At 45.7% G+C, this 16,468-nt stretch overlaps 1 protein-coding gene across 1 annotated transcript; it reads left to right on the top strand.

Moving 5' to 3' along the window:
* Positions 1-263: 263 nt before the first annotated feature.
* Positions 264-15,751, top strand: LOC117735139 (trinucleotide repeat-containing gene 6B protein-like). Its single transcript, XM_034539602.1, has 21 exons — positions 264-598; positions 2,001-2,088; positions 2,281-2,302; positions 2,619-3,059; positions 3,286-6,249; positions 6,380-6,526; positions 6,741-6,931; positions 7,107-7,169; positions 7,755-7,913; positions 8,151-8,288; positions 9,067-9,270; positions 9,733-9,855; positions 9,970-10,180; positions 10,820-10,972; positions 11,190-11,357; positions 11,588-11,734; positions 11,914-12,006; positions 12,245-12,460; positions 12,723-12,793; positions 13,491-13,630; positions 13,713-15,751. The coding sequence occupies exons 2-21, from the start codon at positions 2,032-2,034 to the stop codon at positions 14,281-14,283; spliced, it is 6,279 nt and encodes a 2,092-aa protein (XP_034395493.1). The 5' UTR covers positions 264-598; positions 2,001-2,031; the 3' UTR covers positions 14,284-15,751.
* The last annotated feature ends 717 nt before the right edge of the window (positions 15,752-16,468 follow it).

Genomic DNA, 16,468 nt, shown 5'->3' with positions numbered 1-16,468 from the left:
CATTTTCATACACGGAATAAATAGCGAAAAAATGTAAAAGGCTCATTGTGTTGAACATGCAGCTTAAAAATGGCTGCTCGGAGAAGTAATCAGTTATAAGGTCAGTTCCAGTGTTACGCAGGTAATATAGTTACAGACTTGTGAGCCGTTCGTGCACCTTTTGGTACTCGGCGTGTATGACGTCATGTTTCCAGTGGAAAAGACGCCCCCTGGTGGACGGTGTCGGTACGCGGCCCGCTCCTCCTCCCTTCTCTGATCAACAACCAGCCTGGTGATATCATATGCTGGCAAAACCTCCACACAGAAGCAAAATGGCCGTTAGTAAACTAACCGATCATACAGCGTCTGACAGTCATCGAGAGGTTATGCAGGTTTTGTTGACGCCTTGAGAACCAGAGTCGCTCGAAAAGGATAATCGCCTTTCCTCGTTTTTTTCTACGATAAACATTTCGCCTTTCGGTGATGTCATTTCTTATTCAATTTAGCCTCGAAAACCTCGAAGAACTCGCTCGCTAGGCTAGCCACCAGCTAGCCTGCTAGCGGTAGGTCTGCAAGAATTTCTGCACAGAAGCACTTTATGTCCGATGTGATTCCCGAGGTGAGTGTTCAACACCGACGCTACGGTCTTTGGCAGCTTCCACGCAGTCAGTGCGTGTAAATCCCGCTCGTTATTTCCGTCTCTGCGCCCCCGACAACGTTTCAGTTTCCTAATTTTAGAAGAGCTTCGCTCGTTAACGCGTTGCTGAAGAAACGTCACCGGAGTTGGTCGTTTCACTCGGCCCTGTCCGCCGTTACCGCTGGGACACCCGCTCGCAGCCCGATCACCGACGGGTCGGGGGTGTTGTGTTCCCGTTGTAAAGTTACGAATTCTAACCGTAAAGTTTGTTAATTATGTATTTATTTATTTAGAAATATGGGCTATATCTTGAGCTAACATGACGTGCCTGTTGTCTGCAGTCAAATGCGTAACGTTAGAGGTTAGTTTTCTGGCGCGGGTACGACCGCAGCTCCCGGTGCTGCGGTCCGGTTCCCCCCCCCCCCCCGCTCTTTAGGTCACGACACGGGGCTCACCAGCCGAGTAGCATTAGCTCGTCGCTCAGCCGAGTGGAGCCCTTCTTGTGCTCTCTCGTTAGCTGCACGGCTGCTTCTCGCTGGCCTGTTATTTCCACCAAATCCGGAATGTTTGCTTCCTAAGCGGCTACAAACAGCCGCGTTGTCGGTGCGTTAGTTACGTAAACTGATTTATTAATGGACATGTCGGAGGATTAATTAGTAAAAGATTAATTGAAGGGTTAACGCCATTCGTTGTGCAGTTCATTAGATGCTAGTTATGTGCAGCTTAGCTAACCTAAACACGGGGCTGCGTCCTATTTACATCTCTCTGGTATCTGACATATCTTTACATTTCAAGATAAAATCTATTTTTTTTCAGCTTTCCGAAGTATTTGTTGTGTTGCTTTTCCATACACACAAAAACAAATGGCTGACATTACTTGGGTATGAGTTGTACATATTCATAATACAGAGGTGTTTTACTTTTGGCAGGGTGGAAAGCAAAGTGTGAAGTCAGTTGGAGCATGTTTTCCTACTGGACAGATCCAGTCTCGTAACTTTACTCTCATTCTCTACAGTGGGTTAGGAGAACTCTACTTCCACAGAAATGTTTGAGAGTTTGAAGTCGTTTGTTTGTTTGGCTGCTGCTGGCTGTGTTGTCTGTTAGTTTGAATTGCAATCGCTCGCTGGTTAATGAATTATGCAATGAGAAGCCAGGCTTCCAAGGGCTGTTGTCGGGCTGTCTGCCCCTGGTTAACATTACTGCCTTCACAACATTGACTGTCGCAGAATGCTTGGTAGTGATCTGATGTCATACGTAGTATTAATTTGAGTCCACATCTAAGTGTGTGTGTGTACATGTATGCTTTAGTGAGGATTAGATTACTTTCAGTGTACCTTTTTGAGATGTAGCATGAATAATTGAATGTGTACATTGCTCTTCACAGACAGGAGAATCAGGAAAGGGAGCAGTAGTTCATGGAAGACAAGAAAAAGAAGAAAGAAGATAAAAAGAAAAGGGAAACCTCTCAGAAGGTAAACATGTTCACCCAAAAACATTCACAGCTGACTTTGCCTCAATGCTTTACACAGAATCTAGGGTGGGGAGAGGGCATATTCTTAATGTTTGCCGAGTAGTGCCTTGCTTTTTTCAGTCGCAGTAACAAGACTAAAGCTGTGTAAGTTACACTTTGTACTCATCTAACACAGTTATTATTTCTGTTTCAGGTGCCAGAACCGAAAATCAAAGGTATGTTTATTTTCTTCATTAGACATTTCTTCCTTTTTATCATTCACTATTCCATATTATTATGTCAGTGGCATGATTTCTATGCCTTGTTGAATATGCTTTAATCAGCAGTACCCTGTTCTTATATTAACTTTAATGTATTGTGATGACCATAGGTTATTCACAGTTATGCTCACACTTTAGATCCATTTTCTTAAACTGTTGGCTCTAGAGAAGCTTAAAGTACCTGTAGCTCAGAAATGTACCCAAACTGTCTTTCTCTTACCATACTTAAGTCTACCAGTGGTTCACACCTTTTCATTAAATCTGTTTTTAGTGCCAGAATCAGCCAAGCCCTCCTGTTCCCAGCCGCTCGCCACCGCAGGCTCAGTGTCCCCCAGCCCTGGCCCTGTTGCCCCGTCATCCCCCAGTCCTGCTGCAGCCGGGGTTTCTGCACAAGTTCCTCCTGGTGGCGGGAACAATGCAAAGCAGCGGACTGCTGTGGCCAACGGACAGCCCTCCTCCTCCCCCTCTGGAAGCCAGACCTCCCAGCAGCAGCGATACATGTCCAGAGAGGTTCCACCAAGATTTCGCTGTCAGCAGGATCAAAAAGTGCTACTGAAGAGGGGCCAGCCACCGCTGTCCTCCATGCTGCTGGGGGGAGGCAGAGGGGAAGGGGGTGCAGGAGGGGTTGGAGGAGGCAGTGGCTGGGAAGCCGCTTCATCACTTTCGTCACATGGAGCAGATGACCCCAATGCAAACACAGCTGGAGGCACAGGTGGGTTAATGTCTTGGAACAAAAAAAGATGGTCAACTTGACTGATATGTAGATCACTGAATACCGTACGTACAAATCGCAACAAATTACATTTCGAGGCGCAGCCCTGTTGTACAATGACAATGAATGTACCTTGGAACCTTGTATGTTTAGAAACTCCACTGTCATTAGTTAGGATTGTCAATGCTGAAATTGTCAATTAATCACCACATTTTTGTCCATATAGATTCCAACCTGGGTTCATCCTCCGCCTCACCCCTCAACTCCTCATCGTCATTATGTGCTGCTGCTCTGTCGTCTTCTAATACTACTACTCCTACTTCAACTTATGCAAATTCCACATGGGGGGCAGGCTCTGGCAGCCAGTCCTCTTCTCAGGGCTGCGGGAAGGTGATTGTTGATGGGACGGACCTGGGGGATTGGCCTAGCATCCTAGGAGGGGCCAAATTGAGTTCTGACCGGGCTGGAGGAGGAGGAGGAGGAGGAGGGGGAGGGGGAGGGGGGATGGTGGTGCAGGAGCAAGACTGCTCTGGTAACAACAACTACAGTAGTGCCTCATGGAGTGAGAGAAACATCCAGCAGAAGGGGGGAGGAGGAGGAGGAGGAGCAGCAGCAGCAGCAGCAGCAGTAGGAGGAGGAGGAGGAGGAGGAGGAGCAGGGAACATGGACAATCCTTCCTTACCTCGTTCTTCTCCTCTTTCCTCCTCTTCCTCGCTTAATGAATGTGTTCAGTCAAGTGGTGGTGTGTGGGGCTCTTCCACCCCATCTCAGGTGGAGGCAGGGCTGGGATCAGCAGCATTTTACAATTCCAAAGTCTCCCGTCTTCTTCCTGGGCCCCAGGAGAGCCCTGTGGTTGGCAGCAGCAGCAGTAGTGTCCCTGGTGCCAATTTCAACCCCAACGTGAACCCCTCCGCCTGGCCTGCCCTGGTGCAGGGTGGGACATCATCCTCGGCTAGCGACGGCCTTCCACTACACTCGTCCATTACTTCAGCTTCCTCGTTCTCTGCCAGCACTACGACGCTCATCACCACTCACTCTCTTTCATCTGTGAATCAAACTGGTCTCCATCAGCAGCACACTGATACAGCTGTGGGAGCACGGAGTGGAGAACAGCAGCAGCACTTTGGAAACCCGGGACCAGAGTTGGGTTCAGGCGGGGGAACAAGAGGAGCAGGACCAAATCAAGAAGGTGGTGATGAGGGGGGTTGTGGGCCTGCTAGTGTTGATGGAGAAGGAAGTGGTAGTCTTTCTGGCTCTTCGTCTTCCTCTGCTGCCTCTTCTTCTTGGAGATCCATGCCTCCAGTGTCCTCTGACCTGTCTATGGGTGCCTCACAGGCAGATGGGTGGGGCGGGGGAGGAACTGGAGCTCAGGGGCAGGAAGGGAGTGTGTGGGGCTTTGGAGGCCAGGGTGACAAGGCAGGGTGGGGTAGGGGAAATGATGGTAGCTCAAATACCCCAGTGGTATCTCAGGGAGCGTGGGAAGGAGGCAGTTCAGCAGCAGAGTGGGGTGGCACAGCGGGAGGTGTAAGTTCAAGTAACTTAGCAATAGGAAGAGGAGGCGGTGGGAGCAGCAGCAGCAGTAGTGGAGGTAGTGGAGGTATTGGCGGCAGCGTTTTGCAGGACTCTGCCTCACCAAAGTTTGACACTATGACAAAAGCTTGGGACAATCAGAAAGGGGTGGAAAGTGGGGACGGGACAGAAGGGGAGTGGGGAGGAGTAGGGGGAGAAGGAGAAGGACAGGGTGGAGGCACTGCAGGTGGAGCACCTTCATCCTCTAGTGGAGGAGGGTCCACAGCTGGAAGTGGTGGAGTAGAGTGTGATAATGGATCTAAGCAGGAGAAAGCTTTGTCTGTAAACAAATGTTCCGACCAGACATCCAATGCTGAGGTGGCCTTACTCGGCATGCTCAATCGATCTGACCTGGACCCCAGGGTTCTCTCTAACACTGGCTGGGGGCAGACCCAGATTCGACAGAATGTGGCCTGGGACCTGGATACCACAACAGGAGCAAGAAAGAGAAATGAAAGAAGCACTTCATCATCCTCTGCATTCTCATCAGCAACCATGAACACTACCACTAGTCGTGGCACTGGGTACCCATCTAACACCAGTTCAATAACTAATGATCCACCTGTTGGCAGTCACACGACCAGCCTGAACTCTGGTCCTGTTACAGCAAGAGAGGGCTGGGATGGTGGTACTACACAGTCCACTTGTGGTCCTCACATGCTCGGTAGCACTGTAAGGAAGCCAGGAAAGCCAGAAGAAGATATAGAGGGCAAGTCGGCTGGAGGATGGGGTGATCTCCCACCTGAAAACCAGGGCAAAGGATGGGGTACTGAAGAGAAAAAATGGGGTGATCACAGAGGAGGTGGGGGTGGGAGGGGAGGGAACTGGAGAGACTTTGGAGAACAGGGTAGTGGTTGGGCAGATGGTCCAGAGGATAAAGGGATAGGGGGGTGGAAGGGCACTGGAAGAGGAGAGGCAGGTGGTTGGGGAGGAGACAGGGGACAGAGGGACTCTATACCTGGAGGTGGGTGTGGAGATGGGCGAAGCAGAGGTGGAGGCAACTCTGATGAGAAGGGATCTTCCTGGGGTCATTTGGATGAAGGGGGAGCTCAGCGAGGAGGTTGGGTAGGGGGAGGAGGAGGAGATGTGGGTGGAGGCAAATCCCACCAGGACTGGGGGAGTTCAAAGCCCCACACAACAGCAGCAGCAGCAGCACAGATACCAAACAGCCAAGTGGCACCAATGAAATCCCCAAATCAACAGCAGCACCAATCACAGGGCCAGCAGCCACAAGGAGGTCCCGTTCAAGGAGGGTGGAACAGCCGGTCTAATGTTGGAGGTGGAGGTCCAACATCCAAGAATCAGAACCAAAGTCCAGGCTGGAGCTCTGGCCCAATCCCCCAAGTCTCTGGGGGTGGGGGTGACTCCCTGGAGCCCAGTGGCTGGGAAGAACCCTCCCCTCAGTCTATCAGTCGCAAAATGGAAATCGATGATGGCACTTCAGCCTGGGGAGACCCAATCCGCTTCAAAAGCAAGAACGTGAATTTGTGGGACAAAAAGAGTGCTGCGCCTGGCCAAAGCCACGGTCAGCAGGCCCCACCACCACCCATCCAACAACCACCTAGAAGGCAGCAGGGGATGCAACACAGCAGGGACACAAACCCTGGCAATGCTGCAGTGGGTAAGTAGTAGTTGTACCATTGCAAATAAGTGTGCACTTGGCAAACCACAACCAAACCTGATCAGCATTTGAAGTATTCATGTCAAGTGTGGCACATTTTCTTTACTCTGCCATCAATCTCTATGTCCAGGCATGTGGGGAGGAGGTGCACAATCTGTGGATAATGGTACGACCACTTGGGGCCAGTCGTCCGATGCAGCTACAGGTTGGGGTGATCCAGATGAGCCCGGCAAAGCTTCTGGTTGGGGGAACCCTTCACCCAACTCTGGTAAATCTGGTAAGAAGATAAACAACATAATTCAAAATATTGTCATGTGTCTTCAGAGTTATTTATGCTCATTATCATTTTTAGATACGGTGCTCAAATCAAGTAACATTCCACATCTCTCAATTTGAAAAGGGTTCATCGTTTTCAAACCACAATAAAAACAGAGGACATCTAGAGAAATGACATGGCCACTTTAAAACAATCTGTTTTGATTTCCCTGCAGGCACCAAATCAACGGAGAGCTGGGGTGGGAAGGGAGAGGGCTCTGTTGCAGCCTCCCGTCACCCCAGCTGGGACGAGGAAGATGATGGTAGCGGAGGGGTCTGGAACAACTCTGTCTCGCAGGGAAACAGCTCCTCCTTCAACTCCGGAGGCTGGGGTCAGACTCATGGAGGAAAGAGGGGCAACATCAAGGTAGGGAAAATTAGCGATTTCAACGACACACACCAAAAGTTTGCGTGGGCACTTTTGGTTCATTGTATTAACACAAAGCACTCATTTTGTTTCGTAACTTTTCCTCTATCGTCATGTGAACTTTTTTTAATTATTTTTTTTGACGGAGAATAATGTTTGGATTTCTTTCCCAAAGAGTGGAGCAGGGGACAGCTGGATGAACCCAGTGTCACGCCAGTTTTCAAACATGGGTCTTTTGGTAAGATGTTGATTCACTAAAAAAAATAACCTCAATAACTCTAGCTATTGAAAACCGCAATTGTAATGCGTTACTGATGTTTGACTTTTAACGAGCTCTATACGAAACTCTGCTCAAATCTCCGATTGAGGGCTTGCCTCAGCCTTTCATAGCGCAAACAAGGCAAACAATACCAGCAGTGCTGACAGAGCTAACAGTGTTAACCTGGGGGGCCGGAGGGTGGGCACTATGCTACAACATGTTATCAATGGTAACTGCTGCACGAGTGCAGTCCAGAGCGGAGGCCCTAAGCAAGCCAGTGGGAGACAGAAACGGACCCACACAATGGAGCTCATTACAACACACGCATAGTGTGATTTAATTCTCTGCTCAGGTAGACATTACTGCACTATATCTTTACATAGCAATTGTTTTGTTGCTGTTATATTAATTCTCTGAATGTGAGAACCTTTTTAATGTCTTCTCTTTCATACAATCTAAACTTGCCACCCATTATTCATTATTTTATGATGGCGGATGGATTATCAATGAGATCTCTGTAACTGTCCTATGAACGAGTGTGTTCATGACTTTGTTGTTCCTCAGGGTGACGACCCAAGTCTCGACAAAAAAATGGAAGGAGACAAGAGAGGAATAACTGACTATAACGGAGAGATGCGGAGGGGAGGAAGAGGTGGAGGAGGTTACCGCATGCCTGGTTCCAAAGACATGGGTCCTGTTGAAATGGGGCCCTACGGTGAAAAGGTACGAGTTTGTTGTGCCAACCAGTATTTTACGAGTACTTTTACAGAACTTCCATTTTCAAAGTTGGCTACGATTTTGTATTTCACCTTTTTTTTTTTATATCAACAATATCTACTGTGAGGGGGAGTTGTGGTAACTTGAGGACCAGAGGGAAGAAAACTATGATATGAGATAACATATCACAAGTTACATTACAAATGTTTTGGTGTGGTGGTTTTGGTTTCCATTGCACTCCAGATGGGTGGCCATGGGGTGTTTGTTGGCAGTGGCGGAGGGATGCCCCAGCCTCGCGGGATGCACCAGCCTGGCATGCATCCAATGAATCCCTCCCAGGGTTTACGTGCTCAAGTGCCTCATCAGTTCCTGTCGGCTCAGGTATGTTTTTCTTTTTTTCCTGATGTTTTAGTGATGCTTAATGGAGAATAAGGGTCTCCTGAGTCCTGCCAATGTTTATTTAACACAAAGGAAAAAAAGAAGACATTTTTTCTTTTCTTAGCTAAGTTAAGAATCACTTGTCCTCATCAATACATACAATGCATACATACATACATACATAGGTTAAAGGCTCTCACCTGAGAAAAAGCTGCAAATCCGAACGATCAGATACCCGCAAATATGAAAACAAACACATGGCCATTTTCCAATATTATAACAAAAATAGGTTCACATCACAATATGGTCCCATAGGGACATTAGATAAGAAGTCCGACCCATATTACACAATGTAGCGTATAGTATTCCAAAAAGTAGAAAGACACTAAAATCAATTTGAATATGTAAATAAGCCTAATGGTGACAATACTAAAAACAACAATGAAATAAAAGAGAAACAAAAACAAGAAGAAAAAAAAATATGTGTGTGTATATATAAACAATAGAAATGTTAAGTGACATCTGTAATGAACAGAGCCTTCATCAAGAATGGACCGTGTTGGGGATTATTTCTTCTTGAATAGTTTTTTATCCTATGCACCTGTCAAAAAGACCTTTTTTGGTGTGCAAGAATCTTTTTGAAATTGTTAACTGGGAATTTAAATTAGTATAGTCATTCATACTTGAGTGGAGCTCGATGAATGGATTGTCACCGTTTCTCATATTACTCCATCAAGTGTCTATCAACAGCCATATACAAAGAAATTCCTGTGACGTGCAGGTGCCGGGTCCTATGCTGAAGCAGATGCCCTCTCCTGGTGGTAGTGTGGGTGGAGTGGTTGGAGGTGTTGGTGGTGTCAGTGGCGTTGGAAGTGTCGGAGGGGTCGGCAGTGTTGGTGGAGGAGCGTTCCCTCCTAATCAGATTTCCCCACAGCAGCTCGCAATGCTCAGCAACATTTACCCCCACATGCAGCAGTTCCATCTGGTATGTCATCTAAACGTTATATTAGCTAATTGATGTACTGACCACTTTGAGATAGACATTTCCTTTTTGTAGAGCTGAAAAAATAATAATTAGTTGTCAACAATTGAATTGAACAACTTTTTTCGATTAATCGGTCTGGGTGATAATACAAATCCAAATTCTCTGATTTCAGCTTAAATGCAATTAATGTTCTGGTTGTTTTACAGGAAACTGAATATCTTTGAGTGACAGCTTTGGGCGTTGACCGTTTTCTCCCTTTTTTTTCCATACAAAAGCATATTGCTAAATCATGAAAATAATCGTTGCATACATCAACATTGAAGATCATTGTCATTTGCAGCCCTACGCTGTTGTCTGACTTTGTTTAATCTGTATTGACTTGTAATATACCCACCCAGAGCACTAGCCAATGTATTCTTTGTTTACCTCCATCTCTGACCATTTCTGCCCACCTACCCACAGGCTTGTCAGCTTCTGCTACAGCAGCAGCAGCAGCAGCAGCAGCAGCAGCAACAGCAGCTCCTGCAGAACCAGAGGAAGTTCCCTCAGCCTCAGCCTCTAAGGCAGCAGCCAGACCCACAGCAGGTGAGCATGATAATGTTGCATACCTTACTGTCACCAGGACTTCTGCTGCAAAAACTGTACTTTGCAATTATTCTGATAGTGATTTAATTTTCTTGAATCTTGTCCTTTTCTCAGCTTGCAAGGATTATGGCTATTCTGCAGCAGCAGAGGCAGCATCAGCAGGGTGGAGTTGGAGGTGCATCAGCAGTAGGAGGCAGCTCTAAACTATCCCCCTCTCACCTGGGAGGAGGCCTATCCAAACAGTCCATGGTTGACCCCCTTACACATCCTGGAATGGGGGGGCCCTTATCAGACATTCATGCAAAAACGCAAGGGATGTACTCTGGTGAGTACAACAGGCGACTCGTTTGTGGCTTAAGCTCCACTTGGGGATGCAGTCGGCTGTAAAAACTTCAACCCCTACACTTTTTATTTAATGTTTTCAGTGTTGTTTGTTTGGCCGCTAAAGTAGCCTCTTAGAACCTATCTCGGGATACATGAAGTCAGAAAATCAACAGGGGATTTAGAATCAAGTGAGGGCAACATCAATAGAGTCTCTGTGTCCTGTCATTGGGGTGTCTGTTTGACTAGGTGAGTCAATAAGAACCATCCCGGTATAGCTATCAGTTAGAGTAACTCAGACATGTTACCTTTTACGGTATGGGTCACAATTTTCAAATGGTCATTAAATAGTCATCACCATCAGTCACCATTGTCTTATCTTTAAAAAAATTCCCCTTGTTTTTTCTGCCGCCAGTTAGTAGTGGTAGCTCTTCGAAGAATGGTTGAATAGTTTCCTTCAAATATAGAATAATAATTTCTTTGAAAAGCTCATCCCTATTAGCTTTGTAATCACTGTTGCTATAACAAAGGTCCTCCATTTTTAACAGCCTGTAGTCTTGGTGCAATCATAGAGATACTAAGGCTGAGCTGAGCATTAGTTGAATGTGATATGCTCATGAATGTTTGTTGTCCCACTCGCCAGGGCTTGCCCCTGGTGGTAACCTGTCAGGACTGGAGCTCGGTCCCATGATGGGAGGGATGAAGGACACCGGAGGACAGCAATCCCGCTTCAAATGGATGATGGAGGGACACTCCCCAGCTCCTTCTCCCCCTGACACAACCCTCCACAAGAATGGTAGGTTAGCAGATGGTTCGTAACATGATTTTTGCAAAGGCAAAATTCACACGTGGGGAAAGCACACCTCCCAGGCTGTTGTCAATCTGGTCTTAACTGCTTTTGTAATCACCTTTATTCAGTGTATCTGAACGAACCACCGCGAATCAATTTGAGATTTGAGGCATATTCTTGTCCGTCTGACTTTTTGCTCTCTCTCCTACCTACTCTTCCCAAGGCCCTTTACCCAGTGCTATAAAAGTGAGGGGAGGATCCCCTTATTCCCAGTATGAAATGCTGGGCGCTGATGGTTTAGGGATTCCCCCTCAAGGTTCTTCAGACAACTGGCACCGGACCCCAGGAAGTAAAATGGGGAACAAACCTGCCACATCCAGCTGGCCTCCAGGTGAACATTTCCTTCTCTACTACATGTTACCAAAGGATGATGAATTAGGATTAGAGGAGTAGAAGGTAGTAAATGTAATGTTAAATCAGACTCAGGAATGTTTGTTTGACATATCCAGTGTTTGTGTAGTGTATTACAGACTAATTACATTTAATATTTGACATATTTGGTGTTTGGTTTAGAAAATAGCAAAACAGTATATCAATAAGTTTTCCGTTCTCCGCGGACAGAGTTCCAGCCCGGTGTGCCCTGGAAGGGAATCCAAAGCAGTGGTGACCCAGAGTCCGACCCCTACATGACCCCTGGTAGTGTTCTTTGCTCTCCAGGACCACAGAGCCTCAATGACTCTGACCACCAGTTATTGCGAGACAACATAGGTATCTGACTGAACTTGATGAGCATATGTGTTGATTTTACTTGAAAGTGTGCTCTAGTGCCACTTATTGACCAAATTTAAGGGCAAAGGGTTGACAGTTTTCCTTACAGGCTCTATGGTGGCCGTGTCTTGTTTATCACAGGATGTGTTTATTTCAGCTAACTTTGTAATGTTTTCTAGGGCCAAACCCCTCCCTCAACACCTCGCTGCCTTCACCTGGTGCCTGGCCCTACAGTGCCTCAGACAGCCCCCTCAGCAATGCACACAGCACAGGTATATGTTTTGATTTGTTTTTTTATTTGCTACGTTATTTTCATCTTATCGGCTCAGTAGTTCTTGATTGCTTTTCTGTTTCTTTTTTTCTGTTACTATAATTGTGTCTGCACTGTATTTTACTGGTGTACAAGTTGTGCCTATCTCACAAAGATACCAACAGAGTTTGCTGTACTGCATGCTCTACTCCCATTTCTGTGGTCTGTTTGCCAAAAGTATCTCCTCATTTCCTCTACAGGAAAGTACTCCGAGTACAAGCCCAGCTGGCCCCCAGAGCCCATAGGACAAAACAAGTTATGGAAAACCAATCGCAACAGCTCACAGCTGCCACGCCCCCCTCCTGGCTTAACTAATCAGAAGCAGGCCTCGCCCTCCCCATGGGGTAGCGGAGGCCCGCGGTTGGCTCGGAGCTGGGGAGGAGGCGGGATTAATCAAGAGTCAAGATTTGGGCCAGGTACTGTTTACAGGGGAAATCTTTTTTTTACAAACCATTTGTCAACGTATGACTGACCTATACACTGTATAGAGGAAGCTCTTTTTGACAGTGATATGACTCAGGTCTTACGAAAGTTTTATGAAACCTTGCAAAAAAGTTTTAATAAATAAGATAATCGTCAGCGCATCCGTTGTTTGTCATCAGCTATGACGTTCCTTGATGATTGTTTTGTCCTTCTCTTTGTTACCGTTTGTCTCTTTTTTTCTTTCTTTCTTCTTAGGCTCAGCTTGGAGCGATGGCGTTGCCTCCAGAGGCAGCTGCTGGTTGCTGCTGAGCAACCTGACCCCTCAGGTAAGAAGTGACGGAGGTTGAGAAACATGAAAATCCATCTGAGGGACACACTTTATATCTGCATTCTATAAACTAAGAGAGGGCCGAAGGGTGAGGAAAAGATGAGACGGGAATGCTGTTCAAGAGATGTAGAATTACAATTTTCTTACAGTTCTTCACTACAGCAGAATTGTTAATGGCTTAAAAAGCAGCTTCCCAGGCAGATTGGTCTGGTTTTTGAATTTAACAACATTGAACCACTGTGCTCATTCATATGAATTCAATACGTTTTATGCAAATTAGGCGGAATGATGCGTGACCCAGCTGTAATTGGATTGAGAATCAGGATGAGCCATTTACTCAATTAGGGCTTAGGACACTTGCATGACACTGCTCTGTGAAAGCGTAGAAGTCTAGACAAAGTTTTGGTTTCAGTAATATAGATTTTCTTTTCTTTTTTTCTTTTTTTACAAGAATCCATTCACTAACTCAGTGCTCATGTGCACAACTTGTAGATCTCATAAGTGACAAGATCACAGACTGATAAAGCCACAGTGTACAGTATCACTACATTATTTATTAATACACGGTTCTTCATACACATAACCAATGTTGCATAACCTCTTAGATTTCCCTGGAATTGAGTATTGGCGAATGCGCACACACACAATCGCACACAATCTTTTACACTTAAATTTATTTTCTTTTTTCCCTGTAGATTGATGGCTCCACGCTGAGAACTATCTGCATGCAGCATGGCCCCCTGCTGACCTTCCACCTCGGCCTGACCCAGGGCAGTGCTCTGATTCGCTACAGCAGCCGACAGGAAGCAGCCAAGGCCCAGGGTGCACTGCACATGTAGGTTAACCTGCAACCTCACTGATACACACGTACCCATCATGCAAATGCTAAACAACGTTGTCTTGTAAATCCTTCTCAGGTGTGTTCTGGGCAACACCACAATCCTGGCGGAGTTTGTGAGTGAAGAAGAAGTTGCTCGCTATTTTGCACATTCCCAGGCCGGAGGGGCAGAGGGGCCCAGCTCAGGAGGGTCAGGAGCCGGTGGGACGCAGGGTTCTTCTGGAACAGGCTCAGCTGTGGCCAGCAGTGGAGGTAGCTCCCCTGGGAATGAGCGGGCAGCAGCGGGCACAACTTCAGGTGGAAACGGCAATGGTGGTGGAGGAGGGGAAAGTGGAGCAGCGGCTCTAGGTAGTGCGAGGTCCTCTGGCTCTGCCTGGCAGAGTCTCGATGGTACAGGCAGTTCTTCAGAAACCTCTTTAGCCCAAGGACCGGGGCTGGGGATATTTTCCCAGTGGAGCACCAATGGGGCAGGCGAAGGAGGTGTCGGGGGTGTAGACTCTGGGAGGTCTGGGCTCTGGGGGGGCATGACTGCAGGATACCCCAGCAGCAGCCTGTGGGGAGCACCGCAAATGGAGGAAAGGCACCAAATGGACAGCTCTGCCGCATTGTTGCCTGGCGACCTGCTGGGGGGTGGAGCTGATTCCATCTGATGAGCCCCCTCCATTTGTACATGCAGGTTTGGACACACTGATACAAAATACACTGGGATACACATGTACTTAATATAGCACACACACACACACACACACACACACACACACACATTTACATGGTATGCATAATAATGTAATACACATATACACATGTGCATACATATACATAGTATGCATATTATTGTGCACACACATCAAGCAGAAATGTGAGACATGCTTACACACATTCTCGTGGCCAGACTTAAGCTATTATATAAACAAATGCAGGGACTGTTAGATGTGTATACAGCCTTTTTCCACAGATGAAGATTTCAACTGCTTAGACTTGAAACCTGAAAAAGAATGAAAAGTCAGTAGGTCTCAAAGACTTGACTGGATTGCGATGTGCTGATTAGTAAACAGGGGACTTTTCAACAGATTTACATACACATGCACACACCAAATACAGACATGCCTTCAGACAGATGGGCACTGTAAACAGCATTACCTTCATCGTATACGAGAACTTAAAACTACTACATGATGTGAGGTTAAAGTGCAGTTTGTATTCACGTCTCCTTAAAAAAAAATGTAAAAAACGGAGACCGAATCCAAACACATGCAAACGGCTCTGATTGAAAACAGAACTGTATCTTACTGTGTATGTTAGTTTTTTTTTTTTTTTTTCTGTTTATGTATGGTTTTAATTTTTGAACAGTGAAAATATTGAAAAATGTCATTGTTCTGTTTTCAAAATGCTGACCTCCTACTGTTGTATCTCACGCACTCTTTCTCTGTTATTCTCTCGAACATGTTTGTTACTGTTGCAGTGATAAATGTTAAATTGCTGGCAGTTTGAGGCTATGTTGCATTTCTCCATGTGTCGATACTGTGCGCAGTGTCATCCACACTATATGGACATGAGTATGAGTGAGATTGAGACCAAGTAAGTGGATTAAACCACCACAGTTTTTGTGTGTGTGTGTGTGTGTGTGTGTATGCGTGTACGCATGTTACTGCCTGTCATAATGTGGGCAAGGCTGCTTACTCTACAGAAGGTCTATACAAAAATGTTTTGAGTGCATTCGGTATACTGCTGACTGTGTTAAGAAATATTGGCACTAATGCTTTTTTTTTCTCATTTGAAGTTGTTGTTTTTTAGCATACTTGTCTTTTTTATTGTCCGACCTGCAATAATAAAAAAGAACATTCAATGACACAAAGAGCTGAAGGCATATGCGTTGAGTAAATGGACATGCCAAATCTTATCAAACTGTGGAGTGGGAGGGAGGGGTGGGACGGGTTGTTTACAGATGCAGAGTAAGAGTTACCGTACGTTTTTAATGTTCTGTTGTTGTGTATTCGTTTTAAATTAAGACAGGCTTTAACACTCCTGTTCAGTGTTTTCGTTATGAGATTTTACAAAGGAAAAATTTATTTAAACAAATGAACAAGATTAATAAAGATGAAAGTATTGGCTTCTAAATATGTCCTTGTAATTTTTTATTTTTGTGTATGGATATAGGTTTCTGGATAGTGGTGAAAAGCACATGTTTTTCTGTTAAACCAATCCTAGTTTCATCAGTTCCTCTGCTATAATGCACAGTATATTTACTATGAACAACAATGTTTTGAGCATGTTACAGTGCATGTCAAATAATTGACATCAAGAGAAAGTCCTTTCCGCAGCAAAACAATCCTGTGCGTCCATCTGTTGGCCTCATTAACTTCCACAAACCAATCCTATTTAACACCCACGTCATCCTACGGTAAGCCTCTGAATACTGTATGAAATGAGTTACATTTTCTGATTCAGTTACTGGTTTTCGTTGGCTTGGGTGAAAACTTACTGTTGCCACCAAAAAAACGTGTTTATAGACCACTGTTTTCTCACAGATTTTAAGCATGGGTTGAATGAATTTCCCCAAAATTACCATTTTCAATATGTGCAGATAAACATAACCACAATTTGTGGAACACAAACGCCCAGATGTATATGCCTTAAATGGTGTCATTTAGAAGATGTGAGGGAACAACTAGGACATGAGAGATGCTTGGTATGCACCAACTGATGAACTTTGACCACAGGATAAACTCTTAATATTATTATATTATTTACTATTATATTATTATTATTTACTGGCATAGCATGATATATATGCGTTTTACTCCTCACATAAAGACAACCAGTACGACCAGATTC

The sequence above is a fragment of the Cyclopterus lumpus genome, chromosome 8, assembly GCF_009769545.1.
Source record: "Cyclopterus lumpus isolate fCycLum1 chromosome 8, fCycLum1.pri, whole genome shotgun sequence".
Lineage (NCBI taxonomy): Eukaryota > Metazoa > Chordata > Actinopteri > Perciformes > Cyclopteridae > Cyclopterus > Cyclopterus lumpus.
The sequence above is the reverse complement of the archived record's forward strand: the minus strand, read 5'-3'. Positions and strand labels throughout refer to the sequence as shown.

Bases quoted from the DNA above. Each gene is read 5' to 3' on its own strand.
- LOC117735139 (XM_034539602.1), top strand. From the start codon at position 2,032: ATGGAAGACAAGAAAAAGAAGAAAGAAGATAAAAAGAAAAGGGAAACC. The intron at 6,932-7,106 runs GTAGGGAAAATT...TCTTTCCCAAAG, and splicing joins GAAAGAGGGGCAACATCAAG to AGTGGAGCAGGGGACAGCTG. The intron at 7,914-8,150 runs GTACGAGTTTGT...ATTGCACTCCAG, and splicing joins TGGGGCCCTACGGTGAAAAG to ATGGGTGGCCATGGGGTGTT.